Below are 15,953 nucleotides of genomic sequence, written 5' to 3' on the forward strand. Positions count from 1 at the left end.
TAGCATCAAGCTAACAGTGCCACACTTTTGTTTTCCCACCCTGGGTTTAAATCTACTTGAGGCAAATCTACTAACAACACAGATAAACCTTTAACATCATAGTTTTACTGTGATTCATTCAGTGACTGCTTAGTTTAGAGCGTTATACTGAATAATGGCGCCTGTTAGCATCTTTTAGCCTGTTTAGCGTTCTATCGTTTAGCCCTTCAGTTTAAACAGAACCGGGTTCTTACTTCGTCTCTCAGTTCACTTGGTGGTTCATGAGAGCAGCATATCATTTTAATGACTTAAGACAGACGTCAGTTGCTGTGAGGTGGTTAGATTTGCGTGTTCTGTGGTTTTTCACAGCGAGTTAAAGCGCAGCTGACCCAGTCAGATCTGAGCGCCCAAACTGTCTGTTTTAAAAATTTCCATCGTGCCTTTCGGATAAACCAAAGCTGCTCTCCGGCCCAATTTAACTCCTTCTGCCACCACGAACGCAGCCCAGCGTTAGCCGCCGCGGCTTAGGAGTTAATACACTTTCCTGCTGATTAGGAAAAGCTGAAGAACGTGGATCCATCGAGCCTCACCCACACTCAGACAGCTCAGCGTTAATTGTAGGCTAGCAGCTTAGGATAATCCAACTTCCCACTCGCATTCCCACTTAGCCTACTGACGTTTAACCTCCAGCCCCAGGAATGCTGTGGAATGTTCTAGAAAGAATAGTTTTGGAAAAAAAACGAAAAATTTTCAAAATGTTAATCATCCAAGACACGTTTGGCGACATGGTACTGTTGACACCTTGCCGACTTTCCAAGTAGGAGTTCCCAGTTGAGTTTCCTCGTCCGAGGTTGGAAATTCTTTTCTAGTGTTGCAAGCTCCCTTCTGGGGTGCACAAACTTTTTAACTTGGTCAGAGTTCAAAGTTTGTGGTGGGTGGAGGGGCAAAAAAGACAATTTACAACTAAAGACGGCAGGTATGTTTTTATAATGAGATAAAAAATGTTTTATAAAATTACATAATATTTTGTTACTAAAATACTTTTTTTAGTTTAGTTTTAAAAGGAAAATAAGAATTTAACAACTGAGACATACTGAAAAAATATGTTCTCTCATCGAGTGAGGCAGTGGGGTTAGTAGGGCTGATCGATTTGGGCAAATTGTCTGACCAGGACTGTGAGCTGGACGTCCGGCAGCCGAATTACAGAAACATCTTAACTCTGAAATCTGATCTGTTTAGTCTCCATGACGACTTCAGTACGGACTGAATTCAAGACAGTAGCTATTACAGAATAACAGTTCCTAACTTCATAATCTCATCATGAACTCCAGATAAGAAAACAGCATCACACAAACATCCTAACTAGACTAAACCTCCTAAATCCTGTCCTAACTTTAGGATGAACCCCAACAGGGTCCTCACTTCTGTTTAAGGTCTGTTTCTATGGTTTTTAGGCAGCTGAGTCAGCAGCATAGTTCACTACCAGCATAATGAGCTCCATTTATCTCTACTGTAAAACGCTGCTTTCACTGTGAGATGATTTTCTTTTCTAACTCTGCGTTTTAAAGATCTCAGACGCTGCAGACTCGATCTCCACCGCCCCTCTGATCACCTTCGTGTGTTAATGTTGATGATGAAATATTACAGTGATGGTGGTGAATAATGAGGAGACGGAGCTGAACGTGTGTCTGTTTATTAGGAGGAGTAACGTTAGCGCGCTCGGCTAAAGCGCTTGGGAAATGGAGACTGAAACTGTGGAGCGGCGACGCTCTGATAAACAGCAGGGGGCGCTCTTACAGTAGTCACATAAAATAAGTTATAGATAAGATCAATTTTTTGGCCAAGAAAATCAGCATGTCCACTATTTGAGGCTTGAGACTTGAATGTTAAGTGTAGTGCCCGACTGCCAGTTAGTCATGGTTGTGATGTCACAGCACACGAGTGTTTGGTTGCTTCTGATTGGTCTAACTCATCTACAGGCTCGTCTAAAGCGTTATTAGGTTGCATGTCCCCCGCCTTAAAACTTGTTGGCATGTCGATCATGTAGGCGCTAAAAAAAAATGCAGCTCTGGCAATTTGAAAATTTAAATTCAATTCAATTTATTTTGAAATTTTGAATCTTTCAGCCTTAGAGGTTCCGGCAGGCAAAAACAAACATCCTCCCAGGCCGTAAAAAGGGCATCCCTGTTCTAGTGGAACTCAGCGTTCCCCCTGGGACACCACGTAAGGTCGCCCACGTTGCGCTCTGTGACACGTGAGGCGCGATGATGTCATCGTGACCTTAAACACAGTCAGGCGGGTTTGTGTTGTAGAGTTAACTCGGCCTGTTGTCGCCTGACACCACACGCTCTGTTGCAGCTGCTGACGTGATGTTTGTTGATGTGAATTCAGGCAGATTTTGTCACCTGACGGCCACAAACTCACCTGACCCTAATTCCCCACTTACGTAACCGCGGCAACGCTCAATCACAATATCAGTACCCGCATATCACAGTATCTTCCTCCCTCTCTACCTCTGTCTCTAGCTCTCTCGCTCTGTTTACATCTCTTTTCTCTCCCCCTTTCTCCCTCTCCTCTCTCTCTCTCTCTGTTTTCCCTCTCTCCCCCTCTCTCTTTCTATTTCTGTTTTAATTTTCCTTTCCCTTCTTTTAAATCTCTCTCTCTCTTTCCCCTCCTCCGCTCCCTCTCTGTCACCCCCTCTCTCTGTTTCTACCTCTGTCGCTATCTCTCTCCCTCTTTCTCCCCTTTCTCTCCCTCTATTTCTGTCTCTCTTTTTCTGCCTGTCTCTATCACCGGCCCTCTATTTTTATCCCACTTTTCTTTCTCTTCCTCAATTCCTTTCTTTATTCTTTTTTCCTTTCTCCCCTTCCCTCTCTCTCTCTCTCTGTCTCTCTCTCTCTATTTATACCTCTGTCTCCATCTCTCCGCCTCTATTTTTATCTCTCTTTTTATGTATATTTCCCCCCCCCCTCTCTCTCTGTCTATGGGAAGCCTCCTGCTGAGAGAGAGGCTGCTCCTGATTGGCTGCTCTGGCTGCAGCGCTGCTTGTGATTGGCTGAAGTGCGTAATGGATTTTAGCTTGAAGCGATTCGTGGGAGATGTTGATTGTTCCGGTGTACGTTAGCGTTAGCGTTAGCTTCAGCGCTGACACTATGCTGACCTGTGGATGAGAGGAGGGCTGCTGTTGCCGTGGTTACGGTATCCATGAGGGACACATTGGTGATGACTGACTTTGTGAGGTTTTATTAACCCCTTATTAAACTGCAGGCTTATACTGGAGGTATGAATCATAAAGATCCCATATTATGGAAAAATGAATCTTCTCGCATGTTCTCACTACATATGTGTGTATTTGTGTGTTTGTGGGGTCTGAATCCCCCCAGTCTGATGAACACATGATGGTTCAGTGTTTGTGGGGTATTGGCCTGATACCTCACTTATCTGGTATTGGGTATCGGCCCAATACCTCACTTATCTGCTATTGGGTATCGGCCTGATACCTTGCTCGTCTGGTATTGGGTAACGGCCTGATACCTCGCTTATCTGGTATTGGGTATTGACCTGATACCTCACTTATCTGGTATTGGGTATTGGCCTGATACCTCGCTCGTCTGGTATTGGGTATTGGCCTGATACCTCACTCATCTGGTATTGGGTATTGGCCTGATACCTCACTCATCTGGTATTGGGTATTGGCCTGATACCTCACTCATCTGGTATTGGGTATTGGCCTGATACCTCACTCATCTGGTATTGGGTATTTGTTACTCCTGTTACAGTTCAGTCCTGGCAAACTGATATTAGCACTAAAGTGATGAGAGTTTCTGATTTATAAGCTGTTAAAATGAAAAGGTGTTTCATACAGAAGCTCATTGAAACACTCATTGAAACGGCTGGAATACACACTAGTGCAGCTGTGAGAGAGTGTGGGTGTATTTCTGGTCGGGCTTGAAAAGTGACAGTTAGAGACACACCCAGAGCAGGTGGAGCTGGAAAACACCTGAATACCCCCCAGTACACACACACACACGCACACACACACACACACATATACACACACACGCACACACACATATACACACACACACGCACACACATATACACACACATACACACACACACGCACACACATACACACACACACACACACACACACACACACATATACACACACACGCACACACACACACACACACACACACACACACATATACACACACACACGCACACACACACATACACACACACACACACACACACACACACACACATACACACACACGCACACACACACACACACACGCACACACACATATACACACACACACGCACACACATATATACACACACACACACACACACACACACATACACACACACACAGAGTTGATGATTTATCTTCTGCTGGTCAAAAATCAGGCCACTGCACTGTGAGCTCTGCAGTGCTACAAATATAGTAACAGGAAAATAAATGACATTTTAGAGGAATATTGGACTAAATAAATAAATAAATAATTAAATAAATAAGGTGCCATAAAAATATGGTGATAATAATACTAGTATTACATATTTAGTACTAAATATTTATTATTATTATTATTATTATTATTAACAAGTATGAAAATAAACATAGTACCACTGTTAATGTAATTATTTGTTTAGTAAAAAATTACTTGCTAATATTTTTTTATATTCCTGCTTTCTGTCCAGTGACCGCTGTGATAGGCTCCAGCTCCCCTCCGGCGACCCAGAAGGATAAGCGGCTTAGAAAATCTGTGTGTGTGTGTGTGATATTATTATATAGACATAAAAATACTGCTAGTAATAATAATACTAAGGTTGTCAAATGATTAAAATAATCAATCATGATTAACCAAATTAGTTTGTTTAGTTAATTGTAATTTTCTTAAATCGTTATGAACACGTGAACTTTGACACAGATAATACTTCTACTTACTTAGTAATAAACATTTATTATTTTTATAATTATTTATACATTTTATTTTTATAATAATAATAGTAATTGCTTATGATTTTAGAAAAAGACATGCAAGTTATTTTTATTGTGATATTGTCGGTGTTAACGATGAACAAATGCATCAATGTGTTATTTACGTAAATAAATAATTGAATGTAAGCAGTGGAAGCTCACAGTCAGTTCACACTGTGTAGTGACTGTATAGCTGTTTGAGTAAATTACTCCGTTTACAGGCTGAGCAGTGATGGCAGTTTCATTAAGTCAGTCTTTGATATCTAATTATGTATTTATTGTATCCGGTTTAAAACCTGTTCTGGTTGACGTGCGGAGCTGAAACAGGCAGTGAGGCTGCAGGAAAATCCCGAACAGAGTCGGAACACTTTCACTTTCTCACTTTTTCATTCAGACTTCCTTTGTTTCTGCACTCGTCCAGCTACTAACATAGAAAAACTGTAGGACTCTACCAGAGAGAGAGAGAGAGAGAGAGAGAGAGAGAAGGTCATGTGACCATATGAGCTACCTGAGCCTCAAGGTGTATCTGGTTTCCATGTTAACAAAGCAAGACACTTTCCTCCTTTTTATTTTTTTTTTTATAATGATGAGACTTCAAAGTCTGTGCAAAAGTTTGTGCGCCCTGGTCAAATTCCATGTTGTTTTTGATTTTCTAAGTGTGAATAAGTGAACACATCCTCCTTCTGCAAATTTGAACGCATGATTATTGTTTATTTGCTGAATTTAACATATTGAGAAAAGAATAAAACATAAAATGTGGCCTGTGCAAACAATATGGCACATTTTATATATTTTTTTTCAATATTTCAAACTCAGAAATCAACAAGACGTGTAATTTGTTAGTTCATACCTTCGCATACGACTGTATACATTGCGTATTGTTAACATGCCTTTAATTATCATGATTTTATGGTTTGTATATAGTAGTATTTTAGATTTTTGTCACAACTTTACACTCACACTGCTGACTGTAATGGAAAATTATCAAGGCTTCCACTGCGACACACATTCATTACATCAGCAGGTCACAGGTTAATTACAATTGATTTCCGCAGCATGATTCACACTCGCTGTGAGCTCCACAATGTGTGAACATCACATACACAAATAGGAAGTTCACCTATATTCCTCAGTCATGCGCTTAAACGAGTGTGTCAGTGAATAAGAAACGTGATTGTGTTTTATTTACGGAGATCACTTGATATTATATCACTAAACACTTTCTCACTAACCATCTCAGATTTGCTTAATATTTTCAGGAAATCGTGTCACTGTGCCCAACACATGATGTTTAAAAATGTATTCTTTATTAGTTTCTGAGATATAGAGGCTTTAAAACGTGAGCACAGCCTTAAAATGAGCTGATATAGAAATGAGTGCAAAATATCTTAAGTCATAACTTTTTAACTGTTGAGGTTGGAATTGTGAAATTTTCAGGGATTATTCTTTGGTTTATTTTGGATTTTACTACTGAAACAGAAGAAATGCAAATATGTGAGTTTGTTATTTCATAGCTTGCTGAAAATCTGGATTAATTATTTTTTATTATTTTTTTTTTTTTTGCATTTAAGCAATTTTGGCCCTCTATATCTCCACACTAAAGTACATCATATGTTTAAATTTTTGATATTTATTGCTCATCTTACCACAGACTTCTAGTTAGTAGATATTAATCTTGTACCAACAAAGGTTATTGATTTATGAGCTGTTAAAAAATGCAAATAATCGCATAATGCATACATGCTGAAGTTGTGGCAGTGTTGTTTTAGTAGTGTGGCTTCAGTAAAGATGTTTTAATTCTCAAATCTCTCTCTCTCTCTCTCTCTCTCTCTCTCTCTCTCTCTCTCTCTCTATCCCAGGCCGTAGTGAGTGTTAATCATGTCTGATAGTGTTGATATTGAGGAGAAGCCGCCCGCTCCGCCGCTGAGAATGAGCAGCAGCTCCCGCGACTCTTCCCTGCACAGTTCTAAACCGCTTCCAATGGCTCCGGAGGAAAAAAACAAGAAATCAGCCAGGCTACGATCCATCTTCCCTGGAGGGGATAAGAGTGAGACGCACACACACTTCACAGGGTCATTCCATGCCGAGGACCTGGCAGGTCACATCATGGAGTTCCATGAAAAGTTCAAGCAGCAACTTCACCTAAATTCCTGCAACCATGCAAAATTTGAAAACTGTACTTCAAATTTTAATTTTTTTTAGACCATATCAGATTTGCCTACTGTTTTCTGGAAATGATGTCATTATGAGGTCTAGCAGAAAGTGTGCAGATCTTCATTAGTTTGTGAGAAATAGAGGTCTTAGAAAGTGGACGAGGCCTACAGAAAAAGATGCAGATTTTGAGTCATAACTTTTGGGCTGTTGATGTTCGATGCATGAACATGTCTGTTATACAGGCATCATTGATATATTATCTCTTAAAACAAATACTTAAATAATTCTAAAATTTAATTCTGGAAGTCCAGTGTTTTTATATTTATTGTTTTAGCACAAGAGATGCTTAAAATTTTGATTGTTTTGATATAAATTGATTTACTCATTGTATGGTAATAAATATTGAACAACGGTTTGTATTAAAAAAGTTTGAAAGAAAAAGGTTTAGAGCCTTTTGGGAAAATATAGACTCAAAAGGCTGACAGTTATTAGTTTTTAGTTTAAAGAAGCTATTTACAACTTACAACCGAAATAAACAATTCATATATGTTAGATAAATGTATTGAGCAGTTGAACTCAATATTTAAGACATGATAACTGAAAACTGACTGAAAGATTACATTTAAAAAATGAAAGATTTAATGCTTGAACAAGTGTGTTGGTGAATAATAATGTGATTGTGTGTTAAAATGTTTTATATTATAATAGATATTTATATATGTAGGTCACTTGATGTGAAATCACTAAACAACCAACTGACTAACCATCTCAGATTTGCTTAATATTTTCAGGAAATGATGCCACTGTGTCCAGAACATAGTGTTTAAAAGTTTAGGCTTTTATCTACATTAGTTTTTGAGATAAACAACTCAATATTAAGATGTGATTAATGTATTGAACGATACTTGAAAAAGTACACCCTCCAATAAATGAGTGCTTGTGAAATTTATTAACATTAAACTGGTATATTTAGAGTGAATATTATTCTTAGTGCTGTATTTATTTGATGTTAAAATTCTAGATTTTAATTTAATATTAATTTAATACTTCAGCTCAGTTCTGTCATTCTGTAAGCAGCTAAACTCAATATACAAAATACAATTTAGAACATAATGGAGCAAACTTTAAAAATTCATAACTAAAAATCTATTTGCAGTACAGCTTTGAAATTTTGCACGATTACAGGCTTTACTTTGTTGTTTTTGCTTGAATTTTTATTGGAAATTGTGTCCATGTTGTGTCCAGCCAGGCTGTAGGTGAATTAGAACAATGTTGTAATGAATTAGAATTTGAGATCAGTTGTGTTGGTTTCAGTGCATGTTATGTTTGTGTTTGTGTAGCGAATAAGAAGAAAGAGAAAGAGCGTCCAGAGATTTCTCTTCCCTCGGATTTTGAACACACCATCCATGTAGGATTCGACGCAGTTACAGGAGAGTTCACTGTGAGTTCAGCCCATCACACACACCGACAGAGCAGGACGAGTGTGTGTGTGTGTGTGTGTGTGTGTGTGTGTGTGTTTGTGTGTGAGCCACTGTTTGTTTATGTCTTATTTGTATATTAACTACTTTTCGTGCCTCTGTTGTTGCCACTTATAGTAAAATGCAGTGCATTCTTTATTTTATTAAATGATATTCTGCTGGTCAAAAGTTTGGAATCGCTGCTGTCATCCAAATAAATCCGGTTTGTTGAGTTACATTCATAAAAATAAAAATTTAGTTATGAATTTTTTAAAGAACATCAGTTTTGCTTAATATTTTCTGGAAATAATCATTATGAGGTCTGAAAGTGTGCTAATCTTTATCAGTTTGTGAGAAATACAGGTGGACGTAACCTTTAGGCTTTTGATGTTAGATGCATCAAAATGTCTATTTAAAGGCATCATTGATATATTATCTTTATAATTATAAAGTTTATTTCTGTAAATCCAGTGTTTGTATATTTATTGTTTTAGCACAGTTCTTAAAAATTGATTGAATTTACATTTTGATTGCTTTGATTGAAATGGATTGACTCATTGTATGTTAATGAAAAATGAAACTGTATTTAAAAAGGTTTAAAAAAACATGATTAGTGTCTTTTGAGAAATGTAGGGTGGAAAAGGCTGAGAGGTTTTAGTTATGAGGCTACTTCTCAACAGCACTTACCTGGGTTTTAACTGATTGTACAAAGCTGTGAAAAATATAAAAATGTTAGATGAGTGCAGAATTATGAACAGAGCTGTGGATGATGCTAAACTAACGGAGAAAGCTGTACGACATCCAGAAAGAAATTCTAATCAAATTTATATCCAAAAAAATGTTTTAATACAATTAATACCCAGAATGATATTCAAATAAAATTTATATCTACAGTGAAATTTTAATAAAATATTTAGAATGCCTCATATTTGAAAAGTGGTGATCAAATCTCATGCATATAGCTTATCAAGAAATTATGTTACTTATTGTATACATTATATTATTTATCTTTTAATAACTAATTTGTGGAACACACTTGGTAGAAAACACACTAAGATATACTTAAATTTCAATAAGTAAAACCTCTCCTATCTCTCACACTCCCTCTCTCTCTCTCTCTCTCTGTCTCTCTCTCTCTCTCTGTCTCTCTCTCTCTGTTTCCTTCTCTCTCTCTCCCTCTCTCTCATGCAGGGCATTCCTGAGCAGTGGGCTCGATTATTGCAGACCTCTAACATCACTAAGCTGGAACAGAAGAAGAACCCTCAGGCAGTTATAGACGTACTGAAGTTCTATGACTCTAAAGAGACAGTGAACAACCAGAAATACATGAGCTTCACTTCTGGAGGTGAGACACGTTTCACACTGTTGGATTCAGTATTAGTATTAGAATGAATACACAAGTGGAACTGGTGGAACTATTTTCACCGTAGAGGAAAACAGACAGTAATAACGACAGGGCTTTTTCAGGTTTATTTTAGACTTTTACATTGATAAAAGTGAGGCCTGCAAATTCGAAAAAGATGCCGACTTCAGCTTCGTAGTTTTAATGCTGGTAGTGTTTTCAAAAGAATTCTACCTGCAGTTTTATACACAGAGCTACCTATAAAATGCGCTATGGTTGGATATTTCAACAAAGAAGCACACATTCGCTATAAAATACACTCTTAAAATAAAAGATGGTTCTTCAAGGGTTCTTTAGTAAAGACAGTGGTTCTATTTAGAAACATGAGTAATGAATAATTTCATGCTTGAAAGGTTCTTTGCATGGTGGAATGTGCTTCAGATTGATGGAGAGTGTGTTGGTTCTATATAGCACCTAAAAGTGTTCTATTTTATCCAAGCTTGACATCGTAACAATAACAGAACCCTTTTTGGTGCTATGTAGAACCATATACAACACATTTTCCAGCAATCTGAAGATCTAATTCACCATGCAAAGAACCATTTAATCATGAAATGGCTCTATATAGGACTTATGGTTCTAAATAGGACCATTGTCTTTACTAAAGAACCCTAGAAGAACCTCTTTTTACGAGTGTAGTGGGTGGTGGTCAAAAAGAAGACCGATAAGATTTGAAGTGTTGCCCCCTTTCGCAGATCTTCAATCAGGTTTCCCTCTGCACTCTAACAAAAACCAAAATATGACCACACTTCAGACTCAGTCCTTTTAGAAGGCAGAAGAATCTCCTGAGTACAAAACAAACCAGCATTATGTGCTGCACCTGCACGCCTGCGTCTGGGAGACTGGTGCTAACTTTGGTTGATGCTTGACAGTATTTAATGTGAGTTTTTCAAAACACGGTAAACAGCCACGGTATTAATAATTAAAATTTGAAATGGTAATAATAACCATCTGGGATTATACTGTAGTTTACTGTGAAAATGGTAACTGTTTTATCCCTATAGCAATTACTTCTATAATCAGTTAGTACATCAATTATTTTTTCAATTAATCGACTAATGATTTTCTTTCCGTTTCAGTGAGTAATAAATGTACATAACAGCACATTCAACCTGAATTTGAAAAATTTGTCTTCCCAGACATTACATTGTTTCTGTTTGTATTACTGTTCATACTTTTCATATTATTTATTATTATTACATGAAAAATATATAAGTAATTGAATTGTTTTCAGCTTGACTCTCTGTTTTAAGTACACGACTCACTAACAATACAAAACTCGTCAACTTTTTTCGTTTCAGCCCTTATTATAATTGATTCAAACGTTCCAGAATCAATTTGGTCAGATCACCACCTTCAGATATATCGTGATGCTTTTTTAAAATTTGCTTTAGAACTTGCATTGATTCAGTACTGAACCTGATCTTTCTGTGTTTCAGATAAATCGGCTCATGGATACATAGCGGCTAACACTTTGGTAAGCTAAGTCCTGCTTTAAAGACCTTTAACCCCAGTTTGAGCTTTAGCCTGCTGATTCAGCTCCATGAATCATACGATTCATGGTTCATGAGTCAAATGATTCATGAGTTATGAGTCAAATGATTCATGAGTTATGAATCAGGCGATTCATGAGTTGCTCACCTGCGGTGATGCTACCCTCTAAACTCCACTTTCCTGATCATGACTGCCAGCACTGTCGTTCACAAACACTAACACTTATGTAGATTTGTTTTATTTGCTTACTGAACATGATACAAAAAGATTTTATTAAACATTCAGCTTTATTGAATAGTGCTTTATGTTAAAATTGATCTGTCCATGTTAAAAAAATGAATGAGTAACCGGCTCTAAATGTAGGTATTGTGATATAAACTGAGTCTGTTCTACAGTTTCTCATCAGGCTGAATGAATAACTGACTCTAAATGTAGATATTGTGATATAAACCGAGTCTGTTCTACAGTTTCTCATTAGGCTGAATGAATAACCGACTCTAAATGTAGGTATTGTGATATAAACTGAGTCTGTTCTACAGTTTCTCATTAGGCTGAATAACTTTGAGATGAGACTTACCCCAGAGTAAGAGGGGAATTCCATAGGTTTTTTCCACCATATTTCTCCATAGTTCAGTGTGTGAGGTGTAAACAGAGTGACTCAGAGTGGTTTGGTGTGAACTGGTTCAGATGTCTTTACAGTGGTGGTGATAGGAACCAGGGGTCGCCATGACTACAACACAAACATAGACATTTTATTTACTATCCAGAACCACCAGTGAACCTACATGAGTCTTCGGAGATTATATGGAATGTTGATGATGGAAAACAGTGGAAAATCTGAAATAATAAGTTTTCTTTGGGGACTATTTTGTCTCACAGCGCCCTGCATATTATGTATCCCTCCACCATGAACGGAGTTGAAGGCCAAAACCTTCTCAAAACTATCATAAAACAGTGTCTCAGTCATCAGGCAGTGAATTCATAACCATTTCATGTAGTAACTTTCTGTGAGGGAGCTTTTAGAGGTGGACGTCTGGTTCCTATCACCACCACTGTGAACAGTTCTGACTCGGTAAGTTTCTCTAGAACGGAGCGTTTCACACCAAACCACTCTGAACTCTAAAAATTTTGGAAATATCATTGGAATTCCCCCTTTGAATTTAACAGATATTTACTTGAATATTTGTGTACAGTGCACCATCCATCCTTGTGATACTGTTACTGTAAAGTGTAGTTGATTATTCTACATTTATCTGAAATTGGACTGATAGTATGATTCGATCTGGTTGGCTCAGTTTTTGTGGCTGTTTTTGAGCTGTTCCCTGTGTTCACCTCTGATAGCCTGCTTGTTTCTCTGAAAGCACTATCAGGGGCAGAATCTCTCTCTCTCTCTCTCTCTCTCTCTCTCTCTCTCTCTCTGTCTCTGTCTTGTGGCCTGAGGCTTGTAATGATGTAACTCTGTCTCAGACCCACATTTCTATGCTGTTTACCAGCGTTCAGAGCATAGGGGACTGTAGAGGGGCAGGAAAATGCCTGATCAGCAGAATCTCCACCATGATGATGGTGTTTGGTAGAATACGTTGATATTTCGTTGGAGAATGAAGGTGTTTTGCAGAGAGTGATGGTGTTTAGTGGACAATGATGGTGTTTGGTGGAGAACATTGATGTTTGGTGGAGAATGATGGCGTTTGGTGGAGAATGATGGCGTTTGGTGGAGAATGATGGCGTTCAGTGAAGAACATTGATGTTTGGTGTAGAATCATGTGTTTGTTAAAGAATGTGGTGTTTGGAAGAGGATGGTAGTGTTTTGTAGAATATGTTTGTATTTGTTGTAGAATTATGGTGTTTGGTAGAGGATGGTGGTGTTTGGTAGAGGATGGTGGTATTTGGTGGAGAATATGATGTTAAAGAATGTGATGTTTGGAAGAGAATGATGGTGTTTGGAAGAGGATGCTGGTATTTGTTGTAAAATGACGGTGTTTGGTAGAGGATGATGGTGTTTGGTAGAATATGTTGGTATTTGTTGTAGAATTATGGTGTTTGGTAAAGGATGGTGGTGTTTGGTAGAGGATGGTGGTATTTGGTGTAGAACGATGTGTTTGTTAAAGAATGTGGTGTTTGGAAGAGGATGCTGGTATTTGTTGTAGAATGATGGTGTTTGGTAGAGGATGGTGGTGTTTGGTAAAATTGTCTGTGTTTGTTGTAGAATGATGGTGTTTGGTAGAGGATGGTGGTGTTTGGTAAAATTGTCTGTGTTTGTTGTAGAATGATGGTGTTTGGTAGAGGATGGTGGTGTTTGGTAGAGGATGGCGGTATTTGGTGTAGAATGATGTGTTTGTTAAAGAATGTGGTGTTTGGAAGAGGATGCTGGTATTTATTGTAGAATGATGGTGTTTGGTAGAGGATGGTGGTGTTTGGTAAAATTGTCTGTGTTTGTTGTAGAACGATGGTGTTTGGTAGAGGATGGTGGTGTTTGGTAGAGGATGGTGGTATTTGGTAGAGGATGGTGGTATTTGGTGTAGAATGATGTGTTTATTAAAGAATGTGGTGTTTGGAAGAGGATGCTGGTATTTATTGTAGAATGATGGTGTTTGGTAGATGATGATGGTGTTTGGTAAAGATGTCTGTGTTTGTTGTAGAATGATGGTGTTTGGTAGAGGATGGTGGTGTTATAGATTGGTGGTATTTGGAGGAGAATGCTGTGTGTAATTTGGTGTGTTTTGGCCTTTAGAGAATACGCCTGCTGGCTCTGATTGCTGTTGATTGCGGTTTAGCGAGTCTTCGTAATCACTGTAGATTGTTAAATGAGAAATTACTCACTGTTCACGTGCAGGAATGGTTACAGTGGTGAGATATTGTCCCCGAAATGACACTCTGGTCCAGGAAGCCCTTTTTTGTGTGAATGTTAAACTCAGTAATTGACGAGTCATTACAGTATCATTCAGACTCAGGCTTAGGAAGCCCAGTGGGGTTTTTGAACTATGAACTCAGTAATTAACTCACCATCACTGAGTCCACCGTAGTTAAGACTGTATTAGAGTGCAATTACTGCTCATTGCTCATCAGTGAGTCACTGTGGAATGACGTGTGGGTAGAAACTGCACATATAAACTGATCCAGAATCATGTACTGTTCTCAGATTACTTGATGAAGGTGAGCGTTAGGATCAGTACTAGAGCTACAACTAATAATTATTTTTATAATTGATGAATTTTTTAAGTATAATAAAAATTTTCCAATATATCACAATATCAAATGATAGCATAGTTAGCAATATTAAAATTAATAAGTTAGCATTAATAAAGTTAATGAGCCCATGTTTCCTGAGTGCTGCTATTCTCTGCTAAAAGAATGTCTTAAACCTCAGTTCCTGTAGTGTATTACAGTCTGTCAGAGTAACCGTGTGGATCATATGAACATTATAGAGGCTTTTTAAATGAAACAGTAGAAGCCATATCGCCCCCTACACTTCCTGTAGTGTATTACAGTCTGTCAGAATGACTGTGTGGATCATATGAACATTATAGAGCATTATGGAGTGCAACAAGTGTTGTATTTATATTGCTGCTTGAGTAAAATTACATAAATACTTGCTTTGAAGTGTACTTAAGTATTATTAAGTAAAAGCACTTAGCGTGAACAACAGTGTCTATCAAGGAGACCTTTGTGACTGCAGACAGGCCTCTGCAGTGATTCAAGTATTCCTGATAAAAACTGTTCATGAAAATAATATAGAAGTTTTTTTTTTCCTTTTTTTCACACTTAAGTACAATTATGAACACATTCACAAACATTTATACTTTTACTCAAGAAGAAGTACAGAGAGAATACTAGTAGAGTGTTTCTGCTTTTACTCAGGAGTATTGTCATCTGAAAATGAGTTATATAGAACTGTAGACAATTGTGTAGAATAAATCTGATGACTCTGAATCTGACATCATGTGTTTTTCACCATACATGTATCACTCCACTGAAACTGGTTGCTGAGCAACAGTAATGGCTGCTTTGCTTTAAGCGCCTGCCGTTAACTGTACCTTACACGTTTAGAAGTAGCTGTGTTAGCTTATGTGCTAGCAACTTCTGCATGCATTTCATTGTTAGAATGCAAAATTTGCAAAAATTACCAGTGTTAAATATATTCGAAGTAATGTCAGAACTTTTTTGCTTTCCATTTTTATACCAGGGGAATGAAAATTATGGTCTCAAACTACAGTTTCCAGTTTTGTAGTTTAAGTGGACAGTTTTCTGCATTGCATTTTGGGAGTTGTAGTGAAAAGCCTGTTGCATACCAAGGTAGACATCCAGATAATGCTGTATATTTTTGTAGTCTGTTGTTATATCTTGGTAAATTGTCTTTAAAAGTGACAGTAATGGCAGCGTAACGTCGTCCCCTTTCCTACTGTGGTACCGCTTTGCCATCTCAGTGATAAATGTGACGAGACCAAATACTGCTTGGCTTTCAAATCCACGTCTGGCT

General features: G+C 37.9%; 1 protein-coding gene across 4 annotated transcripts in view; it reads left to right on the forward strand.

Annotated features, from left to right (window-relative positions):
- The window catches only part of LOC118814897 (serine/threonine-protein kinase PAK 3), a 68,126-nt gene that overhangs the window by 23,665 nt on the left and 28,508 nt on the right, over positions 1 to 15,953 (forward strand). For all 4 annotated transcript variants that reach the window (XM_036580759.1, XM_036580761.1, XM_036580762.1 and 1 more), the window contains exons 2-5: positions 6,829 to 7,016; positions 8,464 to 8,564; positions 9,772 to 9,925; positions 11,422 to 11,459. In XM_036580759.1, coding sequence (XP_036436652.1) covers positions 6,848 to 7,016; positions 8,464 to 8,564; positions 9,772 to 9,925; positions 11,422 to 11,459 — 462 coding nt within the window. In that variant the 5' untranslated portion in view covers positions 6,829 to 6,847. The remainder of the gene's footprint in view (positions 1 to 6,828; positions 7,017 to 8,463; positions 8,565 to 9,771; positions 9,926 to 11,421; positions 11,460 to 15,953) is intronic.

This window comes from Colossoma macropomum, unplaced genomic scaffold, assembly GCF_904425465.1.
Source record: "Colossoma macropomum unplaced genomic scaffold, Colossoma_macropomum, whole genome shotgun sequence".
Taxonomy (NCBI): domain Eukaryota; kingdom Metazoa; phylum Chordata; class Actinopteri; order Characiformes; family Serrasalmidae; genus Colossoma; species Colossoma macropomum.